At 43.3% G+C, this 26,324-nt stretch overlaps 3 protein-coding genes across 3 annotated transcripts; 2 read left to right on the top strand and 1 right to left on the bottom strand.

Moving 5' to 3' along the window:
• LOC116303544 (uncharacterized) lies at positions 1–3,624 on the top strand. The gene is made up of 3 exons (XM_031713105.2): positions 1–175; positions 1,653–1,827; positions 2,851–3,624. Exons 1-3 carry the CDS (start codon positions 82–84, stop codon positions 3,182–3,184), a joined length of 603 nt encoding a protein of 200 aa, XP_031568965.1. The 5' UTR covers positions 1–81; the 3' UTR covers positions 3,185–3,624.
• Positions 3,625–4,078: 454 nt separating this feature from the next.
• LOC116303545 (uncharacterized) lies at positions 4,079–6,273 on the bottom strand. Its single transcript, XM_031713106.1, has 3 exons — positions 6,122–6,273; positions 5,141–5,435; positions 4,079–4,392 (listed from the first exon to the last, which is right to left on the bottom strand). The coding sequence occupies exons 1-3, from the start codon at positions 6,180–6,182 to the stop codon at positions 4,191–4,193; spliced, it is 558 nt and encodes a 185-aa protein (XP_031568966.1). The 5' UTR covers positions 6,183–6,273; the 3' UTR covers positions 4,079–4,190.
• Positions 6,274–7,890: 1,617 nt separating this feature from the next.
• On the top strand, positions 7,891–26,287 carry LOC116303546 (uncharacterized). The gene is made up of 3 exons (XM_089025472.1): positions 7,891–8,045; positions 8,399–8,549; positions 25,877–26,287. The coding sequence occupies exons 1-3, from the start codon at positions 7,976–7,978 to the stop codon at positions 26,208–26,210; spliced, it is 555 nt and encodes a 184-aa protein (XP_088881598.1). The 5' UTR covers positions 7,891–7,975; the 3' UTR covers positions 26,211–26,287.
• Positions 26,288–26,324: the final 37 nt, after the last annotated feature.

The raw sequence follows: 26,324 nt of genomic DNA, 5'->3' as shown, positions 1-26,324 counted from the left end.
AGCTATTTTGCCTACTTCTCCCAGTGTCATTCGCCGCGAAGTTGGACTTTTCTCATTCAGCGTTATTCTTCCTTTTTCACAATGAAGTTCTATTTTTGCGTTATATTTTTGACCTCTCACTTGTACTTGGTTAACTGTGGAGTCCTATCCAAAAGAAATATAGCCAAAAAGTCAGGTAAGCCGGCTAGACAATATAAACTTTGAGATAAAATATATTAAACTTAGCGCAAATAATTTTTCTGCTTGCGTTCGCTTCAGCTTGCAACACGACCGCTCCATTCCGACAGTTGTAGCTCGAACATAAATGCATTCTTGGATACTTTATTTCGTATTCAAGGAGTGTTTTTGTCAATATTAAGACCAATTTTAGCCAAAATTCGAAATGTGATTCAGATCAAGGCCCGCGTTTAGTTCGTAAACCCCAATCGAATTCGTTAGTCATGACAGACCTCCGGTCCCGACTTCTCCGTAGCTGCAAGTCGCAAGAATCCTTAAACTATAGTTAGCCTAGAGAAACTACCTTGTGCAAACCACTGCATTGCATTCTTAGAGAAATATAAAACAGAATCTGAATTTAAGGATTATTTAAGATTGAATAATAAATTTTGGTTTGTTTAAGAAAACTTAGCGGTATGATTGCAGGATTTTAAGAATTCAAGCGCTGATGCTTTTTCTTAACTGCGAAAAATGATATTTTTACTAATGCAACACAGGAATGTTTATCAAATTCTTTTTTAAACTTTTATGTTCAATCGATGGAATGTTTGCATATCAGAAGGAGCGCAAAAGTAAATAACTTTTGTCTAAACCGAGTTCAATGGAATTGAATATTTACCCATTTGAAAGTACTGGCAATTTTAAGTGCTAACTTCAACAAAAATCCCGAAGCAATCCATCGGTTGCTATGCGATGTCACAAATGGAAACAGAACGCAAAATATATATATATATATTAATAAAAATATAAAATATAAAATATTGGAAAAATAATTAATAATAGATAATAAATAAATAAATAATATTTGTCAAACTCATTAATAATTCACGAGGAAAACACAAAAGAAATCACGACCGTGATGAGTGTTGTAAATCTGACACAAAATTGTGTTCATTTGCATAAACTTTAAGTTGGATTTTCTTGGCCAGATTCACTTTAATTTTGAAAATTTTAGCGAAACACAAAGGAACTAACCTAGACGTTTGACAAGCAAACTACAGTATTCGAGTCCGTGTTGTATCCGATATACAACACGGACACTAATACTGTATATATTACTTACAGATGTAGCATTTATTTGAGATCCGACATGGTGGGAAGTGATATAAACGCGATCAGTCAGCTTGACTTTGATGGGTGAAAAGTAATATCACGCTGTGATTGGTTGAAACGTTCTCATGAATTCTGTCTTGGATGTGTCTTGTGCATGCTACTTTTAGCATCACCTGATCACGTCATCATCCAGCTTCATGATTGGACGAAAAGTAATATCACGCTGTGATTGGTTGAAGCAATCTCTTTGATTCTACGTATTGATCTCGCTTTATGCTTGGTATTATTACCATTACCTGATCACGTGATACATCAGCTTGATTATCATTGGATGCCTGCATTGAACAAGCTCCAGCTTTAATTGCTTTTCATTTTTTAAACAGCCATCGCGCTGAAGACCGAACCAGCTGAAGCGCGCAATGGACGATGGACCCAGCTCAACCATTTCCATCCAGTGTGCTTCGAAGGTCAAGGTAACCGATTCGGACATCTAATCCATGTTGGAAAAAAAGGGCTGATTGGTGCTATCAAGCTAGTCTACCGCACGGGATCTATAAGGTGAGAACAGAAACATGCGTTCAGTTTGGGTTTAAACTCGACTTGCATGAGTCGATTACTACACCTTTTGCTGTTCATTAACAGAAAATGTACATTCAAGTGTGCCAATAGTTGTATCAATAACGTGTAATGTACTTTCATCAACACCACAAGTAACATCATTAGCGCGGATCATCTTTCAATAACGACAATTGAATATGCGTGTACATTCATAGGCATCAATGGACGATCAATAGCGCGTTCGTACATTCATATGCGCGGAATGTATTTTCTTGTGCGCGAAATTCAACTTCAACTGACACCAAATGACAAACAATTGCATTTATGGACAACCATTTACCCAAAAGTGAAAATTCATTAGTGCTATTAGCATAATCATTGACAATCTATAACGCGTTTGGACAATCATGAGGGTCAATGTTATATTCTATAGCGTGGTTCGACAAACATTTGCATGATTCGAATAAACGATAAGAGAAATAAAACAATCATTAGCGATTTTTTAAAAAACTATTTTAGCCTTCAATTTCTTTGTATTACTTTAAAATGATGGTCTATATGATTCTTTTATGGACATATATATTTATATATATATTCATCTTTGCTGGGAATTTAGAAAACACTATGAAAGAAGTTCGAACTTTTGGTCATAACACACAAAAAATGTATTACGATTTTGATCTACATATTTTTAAGAGCCCTTCCCCTTTCCTGAAAGCAGCAAAATTGTTGTCTCCCCCTTTGTTTATATTCCTTTGCCATTAAAGTTTCGCACACGAAAATATAACCCCCTCAAAGGATTTTGCACGTGGGCTCTGTAGACGTTTAACAGTAAAAACTAGCGATGAAAAAAACCCTGACGTTTCGATGTCTTTGACATCATTATCAACTTAACAAGCTGGAATAATGTTTAGGAGTGACTTTATGAATATTCAGAATTCTCATGACCGAGTAGTATTCGCAGTTGGAATATTGTTAGATAATCATTGCGATTATTGTGATTAATTTGAACATATTTTCTAGGTGCGTTGCAAACCCGGCGTATGACAGTCGATGGGGTTGTTACCACTACTCAACCTTCATGAAATATCCCTTGAATGTCATCATCACCGACAATCACAACAACATCCTCTACCCTCAACCCCAGTACATCAAACACACGGCTGGCTTATGGTACTACTTGCCTATGGTGGACGATAAACACAGCAATGAGCTGGTATTCACGGACTTCAGTCAGCCATTTTATATCCAGGGACATCAGCAGCTAAGAATCTGGTACGGTGAGGACCTCAAAAACTGGTCCGAGACCGACAACCAGGGCAGAGTATGTGTCAATGTTTTTGCTCGGTTTCTTTAAACCTCTTGTTTATCCAATCTTTAACTATCGATACGTCTATCAACTCTATAGAAAGAAAAAAAGTTTAAATCTCGTTCCCAGGATCTTTTTCTTTCAAAAAATTGGAAAAGACCCTGGGAACGAGTTGGGAGTGCAGGCCTCGTTTTCAAACTGGACGTGAGAGGAGCCAAAAGATCTGATTTCAGAAGTATAATTCAACGCTTCCGATCGAGCATAGAGCATGTGTATGTATTTCATAACCACCATCTTGGTTGACAATAACAAAGCTTTCCTCATTAGCTTCGTTTGTTAGATCAACCGTGGCAGTTGTTTCATTGTTATTCATATCTCAAGGAATTTTGAGTCACAAGGTTGCACACACTGTGAGAGTCCGTGGAAGATCCTTACTCTTGTCTATGTAATGATTTTTAATCTTAGTAATAAAATAGTTACCAAAACCATCTACCAGATTGGTGTCAGTTGTTTGACTCGTGTGGAAACTATTTAATGGCTAATGTTGAAGGTTAGCAAAGGACATGCAAGAGGAAAGGCAGAGAGAGAGAGAGAGAGAAGGGTGAGAGGGAGAGTGGGGGAGGGAGAGCGAGAGGGAAATACAGAGGGGGAGAGAGAAGGGTGAGAGAGAGAGGTGTAGACAGAGGGAGAGCGAGAGAAAGAAATGGAGAGCATTTCCTTGTCCTGACTTTCATAAATTAAACAAATTGCGCCAAGTTCAAGAAAACAACACTGATACGTGCACAATTAATTACTATTTGTTTGTGAAAATCAAAGTTTCAGCTTAACAAACGCACAACGAAAATGACTTGAAATGTTGTTCATTTTAAATATAATATTGTATTAAAAACCGAAGAACCGTGGCCGAAGTTTTTCAAAACTTTAAAAATCAACCATTCAATCTTGTGTAAAACGCTTGGTTTATTTGAATCACAATTCTATCGCCACGACGATTACAATTAACCAAAAAATTAGGGTTATGATCTACACCATGATTACAAAGTCCAACCAGCGTTTATTTGATGAATTTTGCGTAAACATTGACGCACACTCTTCCCTGATTATCGTGTTCAGACCAATTCTTGAGGTCTTCACCGTACCAAATTCTGATCTGTTCGTATTGAGGAAGGTAGAATGGTTGGGCAAAGTCAGAGAAGACGAGATCTTTGGTGTTGGAGTCGCTTACAAATGGATGCCAGTACCAGAGACCAGCATTACTAAAATTAAAAGAAAGGCAATGTAAGTTATATTCAAATCATTTAAGTAAGTTATAATTTCAAAATAAGATCACTTAAGTAGAAAAGATCATAACACTTTTATTTATCCAGGATAGCTCCTTCAGATACTAGATGTAATGGTTATCAATCTGAGCCCTTAAACGAAGAAAGCAATCTAAGTAAAGCAAAGTGGCATTCAAAGAACTGTGATTAGATATTGCAATAGCCCTATTTCACTATGACGTCACATCAAAACAATCTATTGTTTAAACGCAAAGGATCATGGCCGTCGGAGGGGGTCAAATCAACGCAAATTCAACGAAAATTGTTCTAAAACCCGTATCAATCCACGAAGAGAAGTAGAATAGCCAGCAAATGCTCAGAATAATTTTTAGTACATATTAACACATTATATCTGAAAACCAGGCCATTTTAGATTAAACTGTTTCGCTAGGAGCAAATTTTGTTGAATTTTCTATTGGATTTGGCGATTCTATCCCCCACATAAACAAGCAGTGACGTCATAGTGAAATAGGGCAATTATACCCGGGCAAGAGAATATGAAGTAAGAACCCGGGGGCTCCCATATATACAACGATGGGCGGGGATAGATGTTCCTTTGATATTGTTGAAATTGGCCCCTAAAAGGTAGCGACGTCTTGTCTAGGTGGGCAGTTTCAAGTTTCGACAAGCATCCTCGCCCTTTACCAGGCTTTGTTTCCTGTTCCCAGTCCCCCTATATGCTTACGTGATATAATCTTTCTTGGGGAAAATGACGTGGTTGTTTCTATCTGTTATGACGACATTCAGAGGAGATTTTACGAATGAGCTGTAGTGACCACAGCCCCATCGACTGTTATAGGCAATGTTAGACACACATCGCACATGTCCTGAGATGTACTCCAGCTTGATAGCACCAACCAGGCCAGCGTGGATGTAGTTAAAGAGGGAACCGTAACGATCGTGTCTTGCTTCGAAGCACACTTCGTGTACGTTGAGTTGTTTCCATTCTGTTATCCCTGACTGAGTGGGTACTCCATTAGCTGTGGAAAGAATGACCAGAAATAAGGTGAAGAAAATACTTTTTTTTTTAAACCAAGATATTGGTGTTATTCGACATAAGAATGAGCATAAATTATAGCACAGAAAACGAGGGGAAAGGAGTGAAGGAATTTTAAGCAATGATAGAAGGAAGGATAAAATGGAGGAAAGAAGGTAGGAAGGAAGAATAGAAGGACGGGTAAATATAGATAAATATGGGAAGAAGAAAGGAAGGAAGGAAAGATGGAAGGAAAAACAAAAACTCAACGGGGTCGAACTGAAAGCATGTAGTGCAGGCGCCTCTGGTAGCCGCTATACAGTATCTGGTAATCTGGCAGGAGCACAGATCTAACTAGATTGAATTAGTTAGGGTTGATTTGAGAGGAGGGAGGAAAAACCGGAGGACCGGAAAAACCCTTCAGAAAGAGAACTAACCAACTCAGCTCACATAGGGTGCCTGGGATTCCAATCCCGGACTTCAGAGGTGAAAGCCGATTGTTTTACCACCACGCCATTATAACCTTTCGTAAGGAAGGCTAGGAAGAAAAGAAGGATGAAACGAATGCAAGAAGCAAAGAGGAAATAAGAAACAAGAAAACAGAAACACATGTTCATAAACTGTAAAAACAAAAAAGGAATAAACATCAATTCCACTGGATCCGTAAAAACGGAATTCGATGAAACTTACCAATTTCGTTATAGGCCGAAGTGGCACAAACGAGACCAGCCAAAGCAAGAATGACAAACATAATGGTGTCAGAAGTATGATGCTTCAATTCCAAAGACCTGACAAGGATTCTTTTATACCATCGCAACTCAGTGAATATTTCATAATTGCTAGTAATTTGTTTTCAATAATCAAAGTATTTATCTAATAACTCACAAAAACAATGTTCAGAATTAAAAATATAATTTATCCGTCAGAAATTCGCAAACAACAACGCAGAATATTTACCAAACATGAAAAGCAATAATATCAATTAAAAGTAAATTAAACCTAGTTATTGTTAAAGCGAATAGAATATAATCATTCTTTAAAAAGATATGGTTCATGAACGGTGTTGAAATTGGGCGAGAGAAGCAAGAGAAGCCATATCGAAGTTCATGCCTTGCGCTTTCACGTGATTTATCGTCCAATCAACATCAAGGTGGAGAAACCCTAGTCAAAGTGAAGGATTATTCTACATTTCTTTCCCGTCTCTCAGGGCAACCAGATATAAAAGAGACCGTCTTCTATTGAAATAGTGTTGATATGACTGAGAGAAAAACAAACAGTGAGGCACGGAAGGTAGATGAAAATGCCAGTCGAGAAAGTGGAAAGGGAATGCCAGAAGATATTGAAAATATTGTGGTAAAAAAAAAAAAAGAATTTGTTTCCTAAACTGTACAATTGAAAATGGTTCGCGACTATATTATTTTCTCTTTCTCCCCCTCTTTCGTTCGTTCGTTCGTTCGTTCGTTCGTTCGTTCGTTCGTTCGTTCGTTCGTTCGTTCGTTCGTTCGTTCGTTCGTTCGTTCGTTCGTTCGTTCGTTCGTTCGTTCGTTCGTTCGTTCATTCGTTCGTTCGTTCGTTCGTTCGTTCGTTCTTCTCCGTTCTTTCCTCCCTTCTTTTATTCCTGATGACTTCTCTGTGGCAGACAATTGATCTGCAAATGCCTGCAGTTTCCATAGGAAATAAAAACACTTAAAAACGCAAACAAATGCAGAAACTAGGTGCTCAACTAGTTAACTATACTTAAGTGACGAAATTAAATTCATAACGTATTAAAACCCTCTAAGGTGACAAAAACAATTATCATTATCATTTATCTGTGTCAATATTAATCATAATGAATAATACAATGCAAATAGTAATTAGTCTTAGTATCATTTTCGACTAGTGTGAATTAACTTTTTCCAAATTGTCCGTTAATTAATGTGCGGTTTGTTTGCTTCATCTACATACTTTATTAAATATTGTTCAAAACAAACTAAATATTGTAGCTGATTCGATGTTTCTGGGAGGCGATGCAGTTTTTTTCCTGCCGAGAGCGGTAAGTAGTAGGAATAGAAAGCGAGCGATAAAGCTGTAGAGCACCAAAACGTATTGCAGCAAAATTGGAGAATAAAGAATATAAAATATGACAGAAAGGATGTTCAGAAAAAATTGATGTTTTAAAACGCACGAAAAAGAGATTGCTGACAAAGAGAAACAGAAATAGAAACTAGTATTTTTTCTTTTTTGTTGTTGTTGCTATTGGTTTTTTTTTTTTTTGTTTTTTTTTTGTTTTTTGTTTTTTTGCTTTTTTCCTTTTTCTACTGCCTACCAATGTTCAATGTTAAATTTTGGTTCAGGCAATTGATTATTGGCTGGGACAGGCGAAGATTTGTTCCAGAAATGACACTCCCCTAAACCTATCCCTGCACACAACATCTTGTTCTACCGGCCGACACCCCCCTGAATATACCGATTATCAAATGTATTGCCCATCTAGATATTAGCTAAGGAACATTCAACTAAAATACGCAGCCAGAGACGACGCTAAAAGTGACTTCGCTCAAAATGAACACGTCTTGGATCTATCTGTTGGGTGTTCTGCTATTTTTTGTTCCAAGTCTGAACGCTAATAATGGTAAGTCATTCTTTTCTGATAAAGATATAATATCCCACTTGTATCGAAAAAGATAATATTCACAAGAATAATTGGTTTAAATTTTTCATATTTTACATTTTAGTTTTGTTATCTTTTAAATCGACTTCACTGAAATACAAATTTTCTAAATTTGGTTGTGTCGTTAGAAGAGCTACTTTCCTACGAGATCTCTGATTGACCACAGTGTCGGTTGTGTTTTCTGCTAGACAAGAGCTATACTTTCCTACGAAATCTCTAATAATTAACCACGGGGTCGGGTATTTTTTTAGCTGCTAGAGAAGAGCTACTTTACTACGAAATATCTGATAATTAACAACGTTGTTTTGTTTTAGCTGCCGGAGGTAGAGTTGGAGATTGGACCAAGATGTCCCTGATGCCGGTGTGTTTCGAGGGCCGTAATAATCGTTATGGACACTTCGTTAACATGGGTGAATCAAAATTGGTTGCTGCCATCAAGCTTGTCTACAAGTCAGGAAAAATTAGGTACATACAAGGTCACTCGGTTGGTTTGGTGCGACTGGTTGGGTTGGTCGGTCATTTGGTCGGTTGATTGGTTTGATAGCTGGCTGGTTGATAGGTTGGTTTGGTGCGGCTGGTTGGGTTGGTCGGTCATTTGGTCGGTTAATTGGTTGATAGGTTGGTTGTTCGGTTGGTTTGGTGCGGCTGAGCAGCAGGTAGGGGGACTCGCGATCGATGCCAAAGATATACGGGTTTAACTCGCGGATTTACGAAGACGGGTACAGCAGATTTATCGCAAACGGAGGTTAAAATATCTTATAAATATACGATGCACGAATGTAAGAAGTTCGTTAACGACTTTTGCATAATTTGTCTAAGACCTAAAGTTATCGTACCTAAGCCAGAACCCTTTTGGTGTTGTGGTAAGAAAATGCAAATAGAAGACGACACGTCAGCGCAGTGTTACGAATGTGGTAAGAATATTCGTAATGCCGTACCAAATGCTACCAGAGAGCAGTATTACGCCAATGGAGGCCGTAAGAAAACGCCATATAAGAGAATAAAATACTTCAGAGACTGGATGAGTCATATCCAAGGTTATCGACCGGTATATTTAAACAACGAAGTAAAGAAGAAAATCATAGACCATTTAGAAGAACCAACGCCACAAAGCCTACGGAAAACGCTGAAAAAATTAAGACTAGGGAAATATTACGAAGACATCTCTTACATTTTGTCTGAAATTACCGGTAAGTCTATTCCTGAGGTTTCTGATATGACAAAAGCCGAGTGGATGTTTTGTCGGCTGGATAAGGATATTCCTTATTATCCTGACGTAATTTACGAAATATTTTACAAAATTGACCCCAACCACCCCCTGTTAGGATGGATTCCGAGGCGACAATAACATATTACGCGTAATAATTCGCCAAATAATTCATATTACGCGTAATAATTCGCCAAATAATTCATATTACGCGTAATAATTCGCCAAATAATTCATATTACGCGTAATAATTCACTGAATTTATATTACGCGTAATAATTCACTGAATTTATATTACGCGTAATTTCTAGACTGACGTTCGATATGTAAATAGAATCCTGTCACGCTCTTTTCGAAGCAGATGTTTACTGAGCAAGCTTTCTTTGAAGCTCTTCTTTTGCCTCCTGGTAGATCTTTTTGCGAGATTCCTCGGAAAGATCTTTCACGATGGTTTTTTTATTACCCGACTTTAATTCGCCGTATTTCTTTTCCTCCGCGAGGATCAAAGAGAACTCCGTGTCGTCTATGCGGCGGTCCCGCAAAGCATGAGACACCAAGTCGGCGATGGTGTTAGCCTTTGCTCTTGCTAGGGCTATGTGAGTGTCGTGCTTGGATATCTTACCGGACAATTGCTTTATAATGCCTGTCGTAACAGCGGAAACAATGCCGCAGACGGCTCCAACGCTGGCCAAAGGAATGCCAACGACTATTCCAGGTCCGGTGAGTGAGGTAGCAACGCCGGTGCCTGTTAACGCCACGGACATGGATCCTGAAGTTATCGCGATTTTATGTAGTATGCTCCGGGCTCTAGCATACTTTTTTCTAACCTCTTCGTAGTGTTTTGCCTGCCCTTCCAAGTAAGCCAGGATTAAGTTTGCTTTATTGAGCCTGAAGTTTTCGGCATTCATTTCGTTAGGTTCCTTAGGAAGTTCAGGATAAAGTGGAGGTGCTGATGGTATAACATCCATTATATATACTATGTACGACGCGTTTGGTAATGATATTCAAGAGCAGCCACATCACGATAATCGAGATTACTGGAATTGGAGAGCATTTAGGAAGATGTTTCCGCATGCAGACCCCAGTAAGTTCGAAAGAAGGCCCGATGGGATTTACTATAACGGCTCTAGGATGTACAGCAATGCGGACTTGAAACCTACGCTGGTTAATCAAATAGACGATCAACTGAAGCATTCGCCAATGCATAAGCCAACGCCAACGCATGTTTCACCCGGTTGGTCAAAGGAATTATTGCTTGGTACCAGTACTTATCCGATACCCGCGGTTTCATTTGATAAGCACCCAAGCTTGGACCTAACGTTGAACATGCGGATCTCTAACAATCATTCCTTTCCGTTAAAGGTGCGAGATATCTTCAAAAACGTGCCCATTGTTCATACCACCGCTAAGGAAGCCCACGAATGGTTAAGTGGTCCTAACATGCGTTATTGGCCGCAGCAGTTGAACTTTGCGGTTTGGTGCGCCACCAGCGGTTGTGGGGTAAGCGCAAACTTGATGAAGAATTCAATATTCATGTTTCACTTCCACTTCACGGTTAGAAGAATACTGCATGAGATGGGTGTTATTGCGCTGCCGGGAGATGCCACGTTTTATCCAAGAGATAACAAATACAGCGTGCCGGCTTATGATAGACTTTGTAAGGAGTTTGGTGCTGAAGGGAAGGATTTCCGATGTACCGCGGGTGCTAACAATGGTTTGGGACATATTTGGGCTCATTGGGGGATTGGTGGACATGTGTTAAGTGATAAGGAAGTTCATGCATTGAATCTACGATGGAACACGGGATATCATAAGGAAACTCACGACAGTAGCACCTTCTTCGAACCAAATGCCAAAACCACTAAGGAAGTCCGCGATGGACCTCTGTTCAAAGACGAGGGTGGTAAGTATGCAGGGGCTAACCCGCTGATTATCAAGATTACCAACGACGAGCAAACGAAGCAATATCTTAATTTCATGCCCCCAGAAGGCAAAGGACTAACCAAAGCCGGCCTTGCCCGTTTGAACCGCAGCATAGAAGCTTACGTTTATTCTATCCTTGGAGCCCAAGTAAACACCCGATCTAGCATAATTGGAAATACTGGCGCCGCAGAAGAGACGCGAGCCGAAGCCTTGGTCTTATTCGAAAGTTCGATCTTGGAGGGCGACATTAGCAAGGGCGTACAGCGTTACCAACTAGCTATACAAAATTCTAAGGCGAGGTTGGACTATGCAGTAGCCCCGGGTTGTTGGTTAATGCCTAGTAATTTATCTATAAATACTGGCTCTGTAGTAGGATACAACAATAAACTGCAGCGAGCTACTACGGACATGAAGTTTGGGGTGAACGACGTGAACTCTGACACTATTAGAAGGCACTTTGTTGAACAGCCTAAAAAAGTGCACCATACGCAACCACCTAAGAAAGTGCAGCTAACAAAAGAAGTATACCGAGCGCCTAAAAAAGAAGAGGAATATGACCATAACTTACTAAAAGCCGGCTTAACAGTCGCAAGCATTGGTCTGAGCTATTATATATGGCGATGAACAACCCCTACGTAGCTGGAGTAGATTGTGTTTATACGACTTACACAGGCGAGAAAAAATACACCCAGGCATCTTGGGTTGATGTCACGGGCATGTCCGTGAATTTGAATTACTCAGGAAAGAAATTGATCCTTTGTAGTATTTGCATTGGTACGAGCAGCCATGCCAACGTCGGCTTTAGGTTCCTGGATGAGAATGGCGTACTGCAGCCTATGCGCGCGAAGACAAACAACAGGGAGCCTGCGCATTTCTCCGTAGAGCCGCCAACGAATAGCGCTGAGAATCTTACAACTTGGACTCTTCATATGGTTGCCAACTGCCATGGGAAGGTAAAGCTGCAAATGCGCGTAGACGATACGGGGAGCGTTTGTGTGAATAGCATAGAAAATCAAAGGGACACGGCTTATAACCATTTAACCATCAGCACTCTTACGGTGCTTAGCCTTTAAATATATGAATCCACATTGGAAGGAAACCCATTACGTTTATCACTTAAGGGATGAAACTTACACCGGTCGCGGTTGGCGCGATATTGGGATGTGGGTTGAAGTTGGAGGCCTTGCATTGATCATTTGTAGCATTGACATTACCCAGGCGTATGGTAGTATCATGGGATTTAGGCTAGTTGATGAAAATGACGAGCCTTTAACACCCTTTAGAACGTCAACCAATAATCGAGAGCCTACTCATTTCTCGACGCAGCCATATCCATTTAGTTCCGAGGCGTTTTACGTGGCTACGTTTCAAATGGTGGTTAATTGTAATTACGTTAAGTTACAAATTCACCCAGATGGTTCGCGCGGTAGTTACGTAGCTTACGTAAATAGTGCGATTAACAAACCTAATAGAGCTTGGCATCATAAGACCATTTCTACCATGACCGCCATACCACTAGTTCCGCATTATCAAGGCGGCGCGAATACTATCTTTACTTATCCCCAGTCGAGGACGCCTCGGACACCCGACGACGATAAGCCCGACATAACATACAAGGATAAGATTAACCCTTCATCTTCTTCAGGAGTACCACTCCAATAGCGACGACCAAGATCCAAATGTTATTCCCCACGAACTTCAACAGTTCTCCGCCGGTCCTAAGTACCAGGCTAAGGACGCTACCCAGCAGCCCAGGAAGACCGGCTGCCATCTTTTTTCCCAAGTCCGTTAGTCCCTTACCTAACTTGCTTACGCCCGCGCCCGTAGCCTTAAGCGTGGATAGGATGACTCCTACTACGGTACTAATAGCAACCGCAAACGCCAGCGGAATACCATACTTCACCAGAGCTCTTTTTACCTTTTCCTTGGTGGTAAGCCCCAGCTCTTTTTCCAGCTTTTCCTTTTGAGCCCGCAATTCCGCAAGGCGTATTTCGAGCGTATCTACTTCCTTTTGAGCTGCTTCCCTTTCTTCCTCGGTATGAGTTTGGTCCTCGATTACTTCTTGCTGCCGCTCTATTTGCCCCTCCAGGTCTTCGATGGCCTGATCTCTTTGCCGGATTTGTTCCTCCTTAGCATTGATTTCAGCCATCAACCGTCGCCGTTCCACTAAAGAGCCGGCTATGGTGGTTTGCAGGTTATCGGTATCGTCTTTAATTAAGTCTAACTCTTGCAGGGCGAGGTTAAGAGCCCTTTGAGTTTGATTTCTTTCACGTCGAATTTGGGTTCTTTGGTCTACCAGCTCCCTTATTTCTTGATTTTTAAATTCGACTTCCCTCCTATGTGCGTCGACAAGCCGTTGGTTTTGCTTCATGTATTCTTCCTCCCTTTCTTCCAACGTTTCCCGCAGTGCTTCCACTGAGGTGCCAGAGCTTTGGGCTTCTCCTAAGTCCTCCCGTGCTTTGTCTAATTCGCGCAGGGCCTGATCCACCTGATTTCCTATTTCTTTTATTCTTTCATCTTGATGGGCGGACTTCTTTTCAGCATCGGCAAGTAGCTGACCTTGCTTTGCATATTCTACATCTTTTTCTCTTAACTCCCTTTGCAGATCCGCGGCACGTTTTTCCGCGTTGGTCCTTTCGGTTAAGTTGTGCAGCCTTTCTAACAGGCTTCTAGTAGCACGCTGAAAGCCTCTTAATCTCAAGACGTCACCCCTAACGTTGCCCTCCTCATCAAAGAGGTTTTGCGGTTTTGTCCAGCGGTCTTTGTCGGGAAATCTTAAGTCTTGGACGCTTATGAGGACTTTGTTTCCCTTTTCCGTGAGCTTTACGTCGTCAGCATCAAAGTTGTCGTAGCGCAGCTCTAGCTCCCGCGCTGCCCACTCTACGGTTTCCCGCGCGGCTGCTTCCGGCTCGCCCATGTTTTGAAGCTCTATGTGCTCACGCGGAAACGTGTACTCGCGTGCTTTGGGATGTCTTAGGGCCTTTGCAATCCTATCCCTTAGGGAATCGTCGACTTGTTGGGTGGGAAGCAGCGGTTCTTCATCACCGTCGTTAATGTCAGCCTGACCTTCCTCAGTGGTGGGATCGAAGTCGGGGTCTGTTCCTTCTACTTCCATTATATATGATAAGCTCAAAGTTAAGTCCCAACGTATTACCTAAGCAGGTTGGCGGACTGAAAGCAGAACGCACCTTTCACCGGGTCACCTTTACCCCCAGCAGCGCAAAGCCAGGGGAAACCCTGTACGTAGGCGTGCCCCGCCTAACGGATAACCTAGTATTGGTTCCTGGTACCTTGGCTTTAAGGTTTGACCTAGCAATACAACCAACCACCAAGGACAAGCGCTATACCGTCAATAACGTGGGTAGGAACCTCGTTTCTAAGATGAGAATCAAGTTCGCAGGGGAATCCCTCTTGGATTTGAATAGGTACGACCTGTACACCACGTATAAGGATCTGTGGCTAACAGCCTTTGACCGTGCACAAAAGATAGAGCAGGGAATTGGAAGCGTTATTCTTCGTAAGCTTCGCAGCGATACTAACCCCGCGCCTACGGACTCCAGTGGAGCAACCGCAGTAGCAGACGCAACAAGGGTAAAGACCGCCTATGGTAGCAAGTACGTTATCCCTTTGGATTTCGAAGTAATTACGAGTCATGGTGTGTACTACCCCAGGCAGTTATCCGAGTTACAGTTTGAAGTAACCTTGGCGGACACTACGAACGTCATAGGAGGAATGGACAGCGCAATTAGCGGAGCCGTGGATCCCTATTCTATCACCAACTTAGAGCTACAGTACGAAACGGTGTACAGCGAAGAGCTGGCCCGTAGCGCTGGCATGGAATACAGCTCCGGGAAGGCATTCTTATACGACCACGTAGTAATGTATAAAACGTTTAGCTTCTTGGATAAGACGGATGAGGTTATCAACCAAAGCATTAACCTCCCCCGAAGAAGTCTCACGGGGCTAATGCTGGTGTTTGCCAAACCCTACGAAGCCGGCAAGCGCAACTCCGAAGCCTTTCACAACCCCAACATTACCAACGTTGGCGTGAATATCAACGGCGTTCCAAACAAGGTCTACTCCCAGGGAATAAAGCCCGCAGACGTGTACAGGGAGGCAATGCGCAAGTTTGGTGATCAGATATCCCCCGCAGAATTCTTTAATGATAAGTATGCGCTGTGGATCGATATGCGCACCATTAACGACGAAGACCTACATGGCCAGGGTTTGCGGTTGGTAAATACGCAGGACGGCATAACATTGGAGATCAAGCGCACCAAGAACGCCGGTGCGAGTGACGGCGACAAAATAAACTGCTACGTCTTCGTCGTGTCTGACGCGCAACTGAGCGTAGAAATGAATCAGCTAAAGAGCGTTGCCTATTGATCCACTCGCTCATCCTTTTGATAAAAAAATATCGTTGGTATATAATGCTTCGCGTATTCGAAAACAACGAAACCAAACTGCAATGCATAGTGCAAGGCGAAACTTTGTACTTCAAAGCAAAGGAGGTGGCTTTGGCGTTGGGCTATGAGCGCCCTAGAGATGCAATTAGAGCACACGTATCTGAGAAATACCAGAAAAAATGGGTTGATCTACAAGGGGCTGCGAATCACCGCTCCTTTACTACGCAACCAAATGCCGTGTTTATATCCGAACCTGGTTTGTACGAACTGATATTTAGCTCCAAACTACCCAAAGCTGTGGAGTTTCGTGATTGGGTCTTTGAGGAAGTCCTACCCGCGCTAAGGAAAACGGGTAAATATGCAATAGAAAGGCGGTTTGGCGGCCCAAACAAGTTAGTATTCAAGATCGAAAATGAAGCCGACCTACACGCGAAGGTCGTCGACTACACACGTAGGTTTTACCCCGATTTCATCATAGCGCCGGGTCTTGGCGAACTTCAAGATTCAGACAGCAAGCGAATAACCTGCTGGCGAAAAGGCTACCAAGCCGGTCAACCCGACCTTTTGATCCTAAATGCGCATAAGAAATACCGCGGGTTGTGTATTGAGTTGAAAACCCCAAAAGGAAACGGCGTCTTATCCGCGAAGCAATCTAAGAAAATCTCACAGCTTGACGTAAATGGTTACCTAACGATGGTTAGCAACGATTACGACATTATCTGCCGTGCCCTGATGGATTACGCGGATGGCATTCGTATTCCCTGTAAGGGCTGTGTAAAGCGGTTTAAGTCCTACGCCACTTTGAAAACGCACCTAAAGATATTCCATAGGTATAATGAAGCTCAGCTTGACTCACTGGCGTGATCTTGTCCACGGTAAAGCATACGAAATAAAAAATTACGTCGTCTTCGAAGACATCGACCGTTTACGGTTAGTCCTCAAAGACTTAGAAGGCAAGGAATATTCCCTTTGGGCGCCGGATTGCGTGCGGTACGTAATTCAGGGCGAGGAATTCACCCACTTACGCAGCTATGGTAAGGTAAATGGCCGATGGAAGTTTGACATTGAAAGAACAGTCACTCCATCTCCTCTTTGTAGTTAAGCGCGTCTGCTAAAGTCCGCTGCGCTTTAGGATCCGCGGAGCACCAATGCCCCACAAAGGATCCTTCGGAGAATACCCTGTCACAATGAAGGCAGGTGTGTTTTTTACGCGGCTTACGAGGGGTAATGCAGTCGGCAGGTAGTTCGCAAGTAATACAGTCCATATATTGAAAGGGTAATTAGAATGCCTCCCAGAAAGGCGGCTGCGTAGGCTAGCATATACCTTTAAAAGGGGTCCTTATTTTTATTTATTATTATTAGATTATGCAAGCGCCCTTAAAAGGGGTCTTTATTTTTATTTATTATTATTAAATATCCTTAATTCATTATTATCGAATATTCTTAATAATAATAAATAAAAATAAGAATGGGATTTGAGACTCTTTGCGCAAACCCTACTTTACTATCTTAGGTCCTTTCTAACTTCTACGGGCTTTCCTTGCCGCCTCATTGCCGGCATGCCAGGCCTCAAAGCGATCTAAGTACTCCTTAAAGCCGCCTTGACCGTCGTAGAGGCACTGCCAAATATGCTGGTCACTTCTTTGACAGCCGCAACGCTCGCAGGTTGCCTCCCAATATTCCCTATCTTCCCACCTTACGCCTTCGACGCAGTCAAACTCCGCAAAGCGCTGGTCAATTTCCTTCTTCCGGCGCGTTAACTTCCTTTGGGTTTCCTTTGGGCAACATCGTGCAGCAACGTCGCCGTGCTCCTCGCAAGCCACGCTCAGCAGGTCGTAATTGCCGCGGCACCGATGTCGATGCCATTCGTCGTTCTTGTCCTCCTCGCAGCGCTCACATACGTTCTTTAGGCAAACGCGGTTATCCACGTGGTAATCCAACATTTGCGCGCTGCTAAAGAGTCGATTACACTCCTTACAACGCCTTTCGCGTGCCTTCTTAGCGCACACCTTTTTTTCAACGTGGTATTTTAACATTTGCTTCGAGCTGAACTCCTTGTTGCAGTGCACGCACTCCATATATAATAAGGATTTAATAACCACTATAAGGGATACCGCATGAAGTCCTTAACAGCCAGAAACTATTTCAAAAGTGTCTCAGAATGTTGACAATAAGGTTAAATCTTTGTTAAGGATGCCTGGAAAGCCCGTAATGGTTAGTAGGCGGCTTAAAATAGTAAAGTAGGGTTTGCGCAAAGAGTCTCAAATCCCATTCTTATTTTTATTTATTATTATTAAGAATAATTAAGGATATTTAATAATAATAAATAAAAATAAGGACCCCCTTTAAAGGGCGCTTGCAGGATTCAAAATAGTAAAGCTAAGACACTCTTTGGAATAGTTTCCAGGCATCCTTAACAAAGATTTAACCTTATTGTCAACATTCTGAGACACTCTTTGAAATAGTTTCCAGGTATCCTTAACAAAGATTTAACCTTATTGTTAACATTCTACGGGGGATATCGCATGAAGTCCTTAACGGACTCCTTAGCCCAACCGGCCATCGTCAAAAGCGCACCAAACCTTTCCGCGCGCTTCAGGCCGCACATTTTATCGTACAATTCCTGCACGCGCTCTTTTAACCGATCGATCTCCTCCCTTTGCATTTCTATGGTGTCTCTTTTATCCTTTGCGTCGCCGGCAATCCTTCTTACTGCGTCCACTGGGTCCATCGTATATATAATGGATCCGAACCATATTCCCTGCAATGCCCTGATAGTAGGACCCACCGGCTGCGGAAAGACCCAATTCGTAGTGGAGCAGCTATTAGGACCCTTTAGATACCGTTTCGACTACGTCGTGCTATTATGCCCCACCTACGTGAATAACCGCACCTGGACGGGCATAGGAGTGAAAGATGACGACTTCTTTGTAGATATCTTAGATCCTAACGAGTTATCCGGCCATCTTAAGTTTTGGCACAAACAATTCCCCAAGGACACGCAAACCCTCCTTATACTGGATGACATTGCCTGTGGGGACGACGTAAAAAGACGCACTTCCGAGCTCGTTAAACTCGCCTTCAGCGGTAGACACGACAATATCAGCGTTTGGTTGCTCTCGCAGCAGCTTACCAGCGTCTCTAAGCCCTTCAGGGAAAACATAGGTTCACTTGTCGTATTTTATACTCCGAGCAAGTCTGACCTGGAAACCATCTTAAGCGACTACGGCGGTGAGATATCCAAGGAACAGTTACACGAATACATGCGGCACCTAAAAACGCACCAACATTCCAAGATGATCTTCTCTTTGAGGTTTCCGTATTCCATTAACATATATGGACATTGAGCAGCTCTTAGATGAAGTCCCCACGCAGCTAGATGAAAGCAACCTCAAGGAACAACTTAACATCCTTGTGTCATCTGGGAAGTGCAAAGAAATGATAGGCAAGGAACTTACCCATGAGCAGGTTAATAAGTTGTCAGAAGAGGAGGTTAAGAAGTTCCATAAGAGGTACGAGGCCGCCCTTGCAAGTAAGACCACGGACGCCGTAGCAGACTCAGCCATTAAGCTGGCCACCAAGCTTCTCGGACTTGCGCTGCCCATAGACGACGTGGAGCAACTACGGAAGGACATTAGTGATGACTATGTCATCGCCCAAGAACTTAAGATAACCTGCGGGTGGTTGTCTTTGAAGTGCGGTAAGTTAATGGCAGTCGCCTCTGCGGCACTTCACGTAGCTCAGCACGTTGACTTGAAGGAACTTACGATGTCTTGGAAGGACTTCAAAAAGGACAGAGAAGTCGAAAAGGTCTTCCAGGCAGCACTTGCTGAGGTACCTGATCAAGTCGCCTCAAGTACTTAGTCAAGTCGTCCTTAAGTACTTACTTAAATCATTCTCAAGTACTTATCAAGTCCTTCAAGTCCTTAGATATAAATGAGTGAACCAGAGTCGAAGGTAGAGCAGCCCCAAGAGGAGCAAAAGATTACCAAGGCTAAATCTCCAGGCAGAGTTGCCGCGGGGAAGAAGCTCGCGGAGATGAATAAAAAGAACAAAGCCAAAAAAGAAGAAAAGGTGGAGGAAAAAGAAGAGGAATCCTTCATTAATCCTGGGTACGTCATTGGCGCGTTAGGAGTTGCTATAGCAGCAGGCAGCCTCTACTTACAATGGCGGGCTACGAAAAAGGTAGAACCACCAACATATCACGCGCCCGTGCACGCACCTGTGGAGCCGGCTGTTAGAAAAAGTAAGATCCCTGAAATGGAGTAATAACCTTCTCGCTCTGTAATATAATGTCAACCGCGTTATTGAAAACTGTTGAAGAAGCAGCTATCATTACTTCCATCGTTGCGGGTATTGGTTGGGTAGGTAAGAAAGTGCTCAAAGAAGACTTTACTGAAGACCCAAGCAAGAGCTTCGCTAATTTTGCTAAAATGACCGCTGCCGTAGGCGGGGCTATCATGGCAAAGAATTACCTACAGAAGGAAAAGTACATTCCTAATGTATAAATGGCTAGCGTGGTCGCAGGTGGAGTTATTGCAGCTTTAGCATTCACTGGAGCTAATTATGGTGGTCAGTATTTGGATAGATTAGTCAGAGGCGACAAAAGCGGAGATTTAGCCGCCGAAAGGAAGAGACACGACTTAGCGCTGGAGAAATATCAGCGAGACGTGGCAGCTTGGAATGAAAAAAGACAAGCTTACAGGGATTGGTTGGATAAGAACTACCAAGACAAGATGCAGGCGGATAAGAACTTCGAAAACACGGACTACGCCTTTAAGCTCTATGCGCAAGCACACCCCGCGGCATTAACGGGGTTAAAAAGGCCTCAGTTTAAGAATTACTATCAGCCTTCTAAGAAACAAAAAGATAGTGAGTTGGTATTCGTGGGAGTTGCAGGGCTGGCGGGAGGCGTAGCTTTGGCGTATCTGCTCTAACGAAGGAAACTGTGTTTCCTGAAATATATGATCGTCTTTTTGGAAAGCGATAAAAATAACTTTACCACTTATCTGAATCCCCCCATCAAAGCCCATAAGGTTCGGCTGGTTAGTTGCTCTTTGTACAATTCTTGGTATAATCTAGTCAATGGTATGGTCACCGTGCATAAAGGCGGCGGCAATTATCAAGGCGTATTGCTGCCCGATGGACATTACACACCAATCACCCTTGCTAAGGAATTAGCAAAACACGGTTATACTCTCACCACGGGATTGCCGCACGAAATGACCTTCAAACATAATCTTCCTAACAATTTCTCGGTAACCCTAGGAAAAACTGATGCATTAGGATCTTTACTAGGTGTCTCAGGCAAGGAAATTACCAACACAGCCATACCTGTGAAATGGAAAGTCGCATCCTCTTACCAAGTCTATTGCGACTTGGTTCATAGTTACAACAATGGAGAAAAGTCTTCTCTTATGTCCAAGTTTCTGCCCAAAGGTAATCCATTTGACTCAGAAGAATACACTCCCATTTCTTTAAGCTATGACTTGTCTAATTTGGTAGAAAGTATAAACATCACCATCAAAGTGGACGGAAAGACGGTGGATTTTAACGGACGTAAGATCAATCTTGTCCTATCCTTCGCTTGAATCAAGCGAAGCGCGATTCTATTCATATAATGGGCCGCGTAGAGGACAAACTCAAGAGGATTTACTATGGGCCTGAAGGCTATTGGAAAGGAGCGTCGGCCATCAAGAAACTCGCGACCGCGGCCAGGGTATCAGACGAAACGGCTAAGAACTGGCTAAGAAAACAAACCCTCTGGCAGGTTTATCTTCCCGTGCCCAAGTACATTCCCAGGCCCAGCTTCACCGTAAATGCCCCCAACGAAGTTCATCAGGCGGATTTGCTTTTCTTACCGCACGACAAGGTGAGAAGAAAGACCTATAGATACGCTTTGACCGTAGTTGATATCGCAAGCAGATACAAGGACGCCGAACCCATAACCAGCAAGGATTCTGGGGAAGTCGCAGAAGCCCTGAGTAGGATTTATAAGCGCGTTTTGAAATGGCCCAAGCTGCTGCAAGTGGATGCGGGGACAGAGTTCATGGGCGTGGTTACTAAGACCCTGAAAGATTACGACACTAAGATTAGGAGAGCCGAAGCTGAGCACCACAGGGGTCAGAGCATCGTCGAAAGATTCAATAAGACCCTGGCCGAGCGTCTCTTTGGGTACCAGTATTGGAAAGAGCTGGAAGATCCCTCCAAACGCAACAGGGAATGGACTCAGAGGCTCCCCCAGGTCATCGCGGCTTTGAATAACGAGGCGGCCAGGGCTACGGGGATGAAACCCAAGGATGCCATAAAAAAGAAACACGTGGAACACAAGTCCTATGTCAGAAGTTCGAGGGCGGTCGGACTGAAGGAAAAAAAGCTACCCCGCGACATAGTGGTCAGATACCTCTATCAGCCGGGGGAACTCGAAGGTGGCAGTAAGAGAGCCACGGATCCTAACTGGTCCCTGGAAACGTATGAGATTTCGAAGTCCGTCACCAAGGAAGGGCAACCCGTGTTGTATTACCTAGATGGCCCAAGTCGTGGATTTGTCAAGGAAGAGCTGCTCATAGTTCCCAAAGACTCAGAGTAGTGCTGCTCCACGCGCCCGATTGCACTCTAGGCATGTCAGTCTTACGTTGCCTCTGCAATGCCCGCGTTTGTTATTTATACGATCCACGGAGAACTGCTGATCGTCATTTGGGTCAAACCTCCATAGTAGAGGTATGTTGCATTTGGCACACCGTGCCCCTTTCTTATAGACGTCGTCCACGCATAGGTCAAACTTTATCCCCGCATAGCGGGGATCTTTGCTCTTTTCTTCGTCGTGCCGCTTGTAGCGAAGGAGTTTCTTAGCAATGTTCTCCTTTGCTATGTCTTCTGGGGTGCGGTCGTAACGCATTTGTGGCCCCCAGGCTCTTTTTAACTGCTTGGCATATTCTACGCGGCTTACGGCAGTGTAGATAAGGTTGCTCCAACACAGCCGCTGGTCTATGATCCATAAGGTTTCTTTTATGGTAAGCCCCTGCGCGCTGTGGACTGTCATGCAGTAACCTAAGCGCCAATCTGGGTGGGAGGTAATTTTTTCCACCTTTTCTATGGGTACCCAGGCTTTATCATGTGTTACAGCATTTTGTAGTTGGATGTCGGTACCAGGTACCCAGACATCTCTTTTTTGCATTCGGGTATCGTGGGGTTTGTAAGAAACAGGTACGGGATGTGTAGGGAAGCGCTCTCGGTGTATATTTAGCAAGTCTTTCTGTATGCGAGACTGTGATGCGCGTTTGCTGCTTAGCACCAAATCCTTTGGATGCCATGTGTGAAGGAAGTCCTCGTAGGAATTCGCTCGTACCCTCTTGCGTAGTATCTTGTTTTGTTCCGCGTCACTAAGGCCCCGAAGTTCTGCTTTCAGGTTTCTTATTTGATCCTTACTGCGGTAGTCGGTGTTAATTTCTTCGGAGTGGTCTACCATTTCTTTTAACCATTTATGGGGCATCTCTCCGGTTATTGGAGGAGGCTGGCAAGGATCTCCGGCGAATATTACTTGACACTTTCCACGGAGGAATTCTACGAATTCTTTGAGGATTTCTAAAGGAACGGTGCAAATCTCATCCCAAAGTATCACCGGGGGTATGTCGTGGATGGCTTCTGGTACCCACTTTTGACCATTCCAGCGGAAGAAGCTGTGGTAGGTCTGCGCGTCGTAACCCATTTCGCAGATTTCTCTTTCCAAACGATGCGTTGGCGTTAGCACCTTTACTTTTGGGAATAACTGCAGTACGCGCGTCGTCTTACCGCTGCCTCCCGTACCGTAAAGGTAAGAGAAGCGTTGGTAAGAGATTGGGTCGGCAACTGAAGGTAGAGGCTCCCCGGTTGGTTCCACGCTACCGTAAAGATGTTCTCCGTGATATTCTACACGGCCTCTCCATGCTTTTATCTCCTCATCTTTGACGCGCCATTGGCCACTTTCTGCGAGTTCATCGGCAGTGTAGAATTCCTTCATCTTCTCTAACACTTCTGGCTTTACATACAAGGAATCCGTGGCTACGCGTGGGATGTCCTCTTTGTCAAACCGTAGCAGCATTGCTAAGAGATTGATGTGCGCATATGCTAGCATGCTGGCACGCAGATGGTAATACTGTGGTCGATGGTCTTGGTAATAACACAGCGCATTCCATTTCTGTTCTTTTTGACCTTCTATGAAGTAGTCCCATTTCTCTACGGATACCATTGTTCCTTGGTCATGTGCACGTTTTATGAGGAAGCTTAGCTCACCGGCGTCTGTTATTAAGCGTCGCTGCATGTGTTTTTCGCCTTCTTTTGCGCCCTGTGTGAATTTACCTATGACCACACGCGCTGTGGGGTTGTGCTCTGGAAGCCATTGTGTAAAGGCGCTATGGCAGAGTATGGCTTCATGCGCTGCGTATTTTAAAAGCTTGCGCTCTTCGAGGAACTTCAGTAGGGGTATGGGTATCCATTCTTTCTCCTGCAGGTGCTTCCCATACCACGCGTAAATTATGGGATGTAAGTCTTTTGCTAACTCCCAGGTGGTCAGTCTGATGAACCCCGTTGCTGGGGCGTCGTAGTAACCCGGTAGTGACACCCTAAAGAATTGGGAGTCTGGATGTCCGTAACGGTCATAATACTCCTTACAATCCCCAAGGCCTTTGAAACTGGCGGGGTAACAGTGTTTCATATCCAACGACACGTACTCGTCTTCGTTGTACTCCATATTCCAAAGACCGCCGTGACCGTGTTCTACGCAAGCTTTGGAGATATCTTTGAACTCTTTTGGGGTAGGTTTCCAGCCGTTCCTTTTCTTCGCGGCTAAGAAGTCCAAGCTGCGAGAGCTGAGCACTTCGTCTGAAAAGTCCTCACCAAGGGTTTCGCAGGCGCTTTTAATGCGTTGATGTTCCACTTCTGGTCGGTATAAAGTACCATCTTGCGTCATGAATTGACATCCTTCTGAATCCATTAACCAAATAGAATTCTCATGAACTAATTCTGTCAATGGGGAATTCTTATAGACCTTTGTCTCCTTCTTTCTTGGGAACCTCAACTCCCTCCACGCGTGCGCGTTGTGTTGGTAAATGACTATGGGAGCACCTTTGCCTTCGTATTTATGCGTTCCTGGGTAAATAAAGCCGTCGGTGATATCTTTCACATGGATTCGCCTTCCTAACGTGGTTTCCAACTTCTTGATGTTTTCGATGGTTCCTCCAGTTTTACGAGTAGAATGCTCCCATTTCCTGATGGCTTCTCTTCTTTTTGGCGTAAGCTTACCACCCCGAGAGGAATCCTCGAAAAACTCCCTAACCAGCTTCCCAACGCAGTTACCAGGATGTCGCATTGGTTTAAGCTTCTTAACGTCCGGCTTCTTAATTTCGTATGCACCGTAGATGACCACGGTAACCGGGTAAGCGACCTCGTAGAAGAGCATGTCTATTCCCTCAAGTGCTCCCGGTCGTGTGTGCTTATTCAAAACGAACAGGTTCTGCTTACCAGACGCTCTGATAGGGTTACGACCCTTTTCTATTATCCACTCACCGTCTAAGTACTTTACGAATGTCAACTCCAAACGGTAGTCACCGGCCGGCATTCTGTTGATTATCTTTTCAGCCATTTTGTGATTCATAGTTTTGTCTGTCTTTCCCTCCATAAATGTAGCGAAGACAAAGTCAGCGTCTGAGTTATCCATCACCTGATTTCCGAGCCTGCGCACAGTTTTGTTTTGAATGTCGTTGATGGTGGCCATGTATATCTAAGGAATATTTTAACCTCCGTTTGCGGTAAATCTGCTGTACCCGTCTTCGTAAATCCGCGAGTTAAACCCGTATATCTTTGGCATCGATCGCGAGTCCCCCTACCTGCTGCTGGCTGGTTGGTTGATTAATTTGATAGCTGGTTGGTTGATAGGTTGGTTTGGTGCGGATGGTTGGGTTGGTCGGTCATTTGGTCGGTTGATTGGTTTGATAGCTGGTTGGTTGATAGGTTGATTGGTTTGGTGCGGCTGGTTGGTTGGTCGGTCATTTGGTCGGTTGATTGGTTTGATAGCTGGCTGGTTGATAGGTTGGTCGGTTGGTTGGAAAAAACGGAAAAAGCCAAGGCCTGTAAAGTTCTAAAACCATAATATAGAATAGAATCATTCTGTTCTACAAAACACATCCTACAAATTGCTCTTGACGTACAACCCGGTTGTTAGACAACAGTCCTTCCATCTAATGGACCATTTCATTCACATTACTTTCTCTTTTTTCCAGATGTGTGTCTAATGTTGCCTACGACAGCCGCTGGGGATGCCACCACTACTCGTCCTTCGTCAACTATCCCCTTAACGTGGTCATCACAGACCAAGAAGACAACGTCATCTATCCTGCTTCCAAATACTTTAAGACCAGTAACCTCTGGTACTATTTACCAGGTACCGACGACCTCCTGTCAGACGAACTGGTCTTTGTCAACTATGGGACACCATTCTACCTCGAGCAGTATCGGCAGCTCAGAGTCTGGTACGGAGAAGACCTCAAGAACTCGGCAGAGGGCGATAATCAAGGCAGAGTGTGTGTTGATGTTTATGCTAAGTTTTATGATTAATGGATTGAATTCAACCCAATAAAGATCTTGCTAATGAATAGCTAAAATATCAATAAATGGTTCCTTAATTTCGAAAAGTATTAATTATTAGTAAAAAAATCTTTAAAGTTTATA

This window comes from Actinia tenebrosa, unplaced genomic scaffold (genome assembly GCF_029948245.1).
Source record: "Actinia tenebrosa isolate PJP-AT-01 unplaced genomic scaffold, QUT_ActTen_1.0 PGA_scaffold0__85_contigs__length_37466705, whole genome shotgun sequence".
NCBI classification, from domain to species: Eukaryota; Metazoa; Cnidaria; class Anthozoa; order Actiniaria; family Actiniidae; genus Actinia; species Actinia tenebrosa.
The sequence above is the reverse complement of the archived record's forward strand: the minus strand, read 5'-3'. Positions and strand labels throughout refer to the sequence as shown.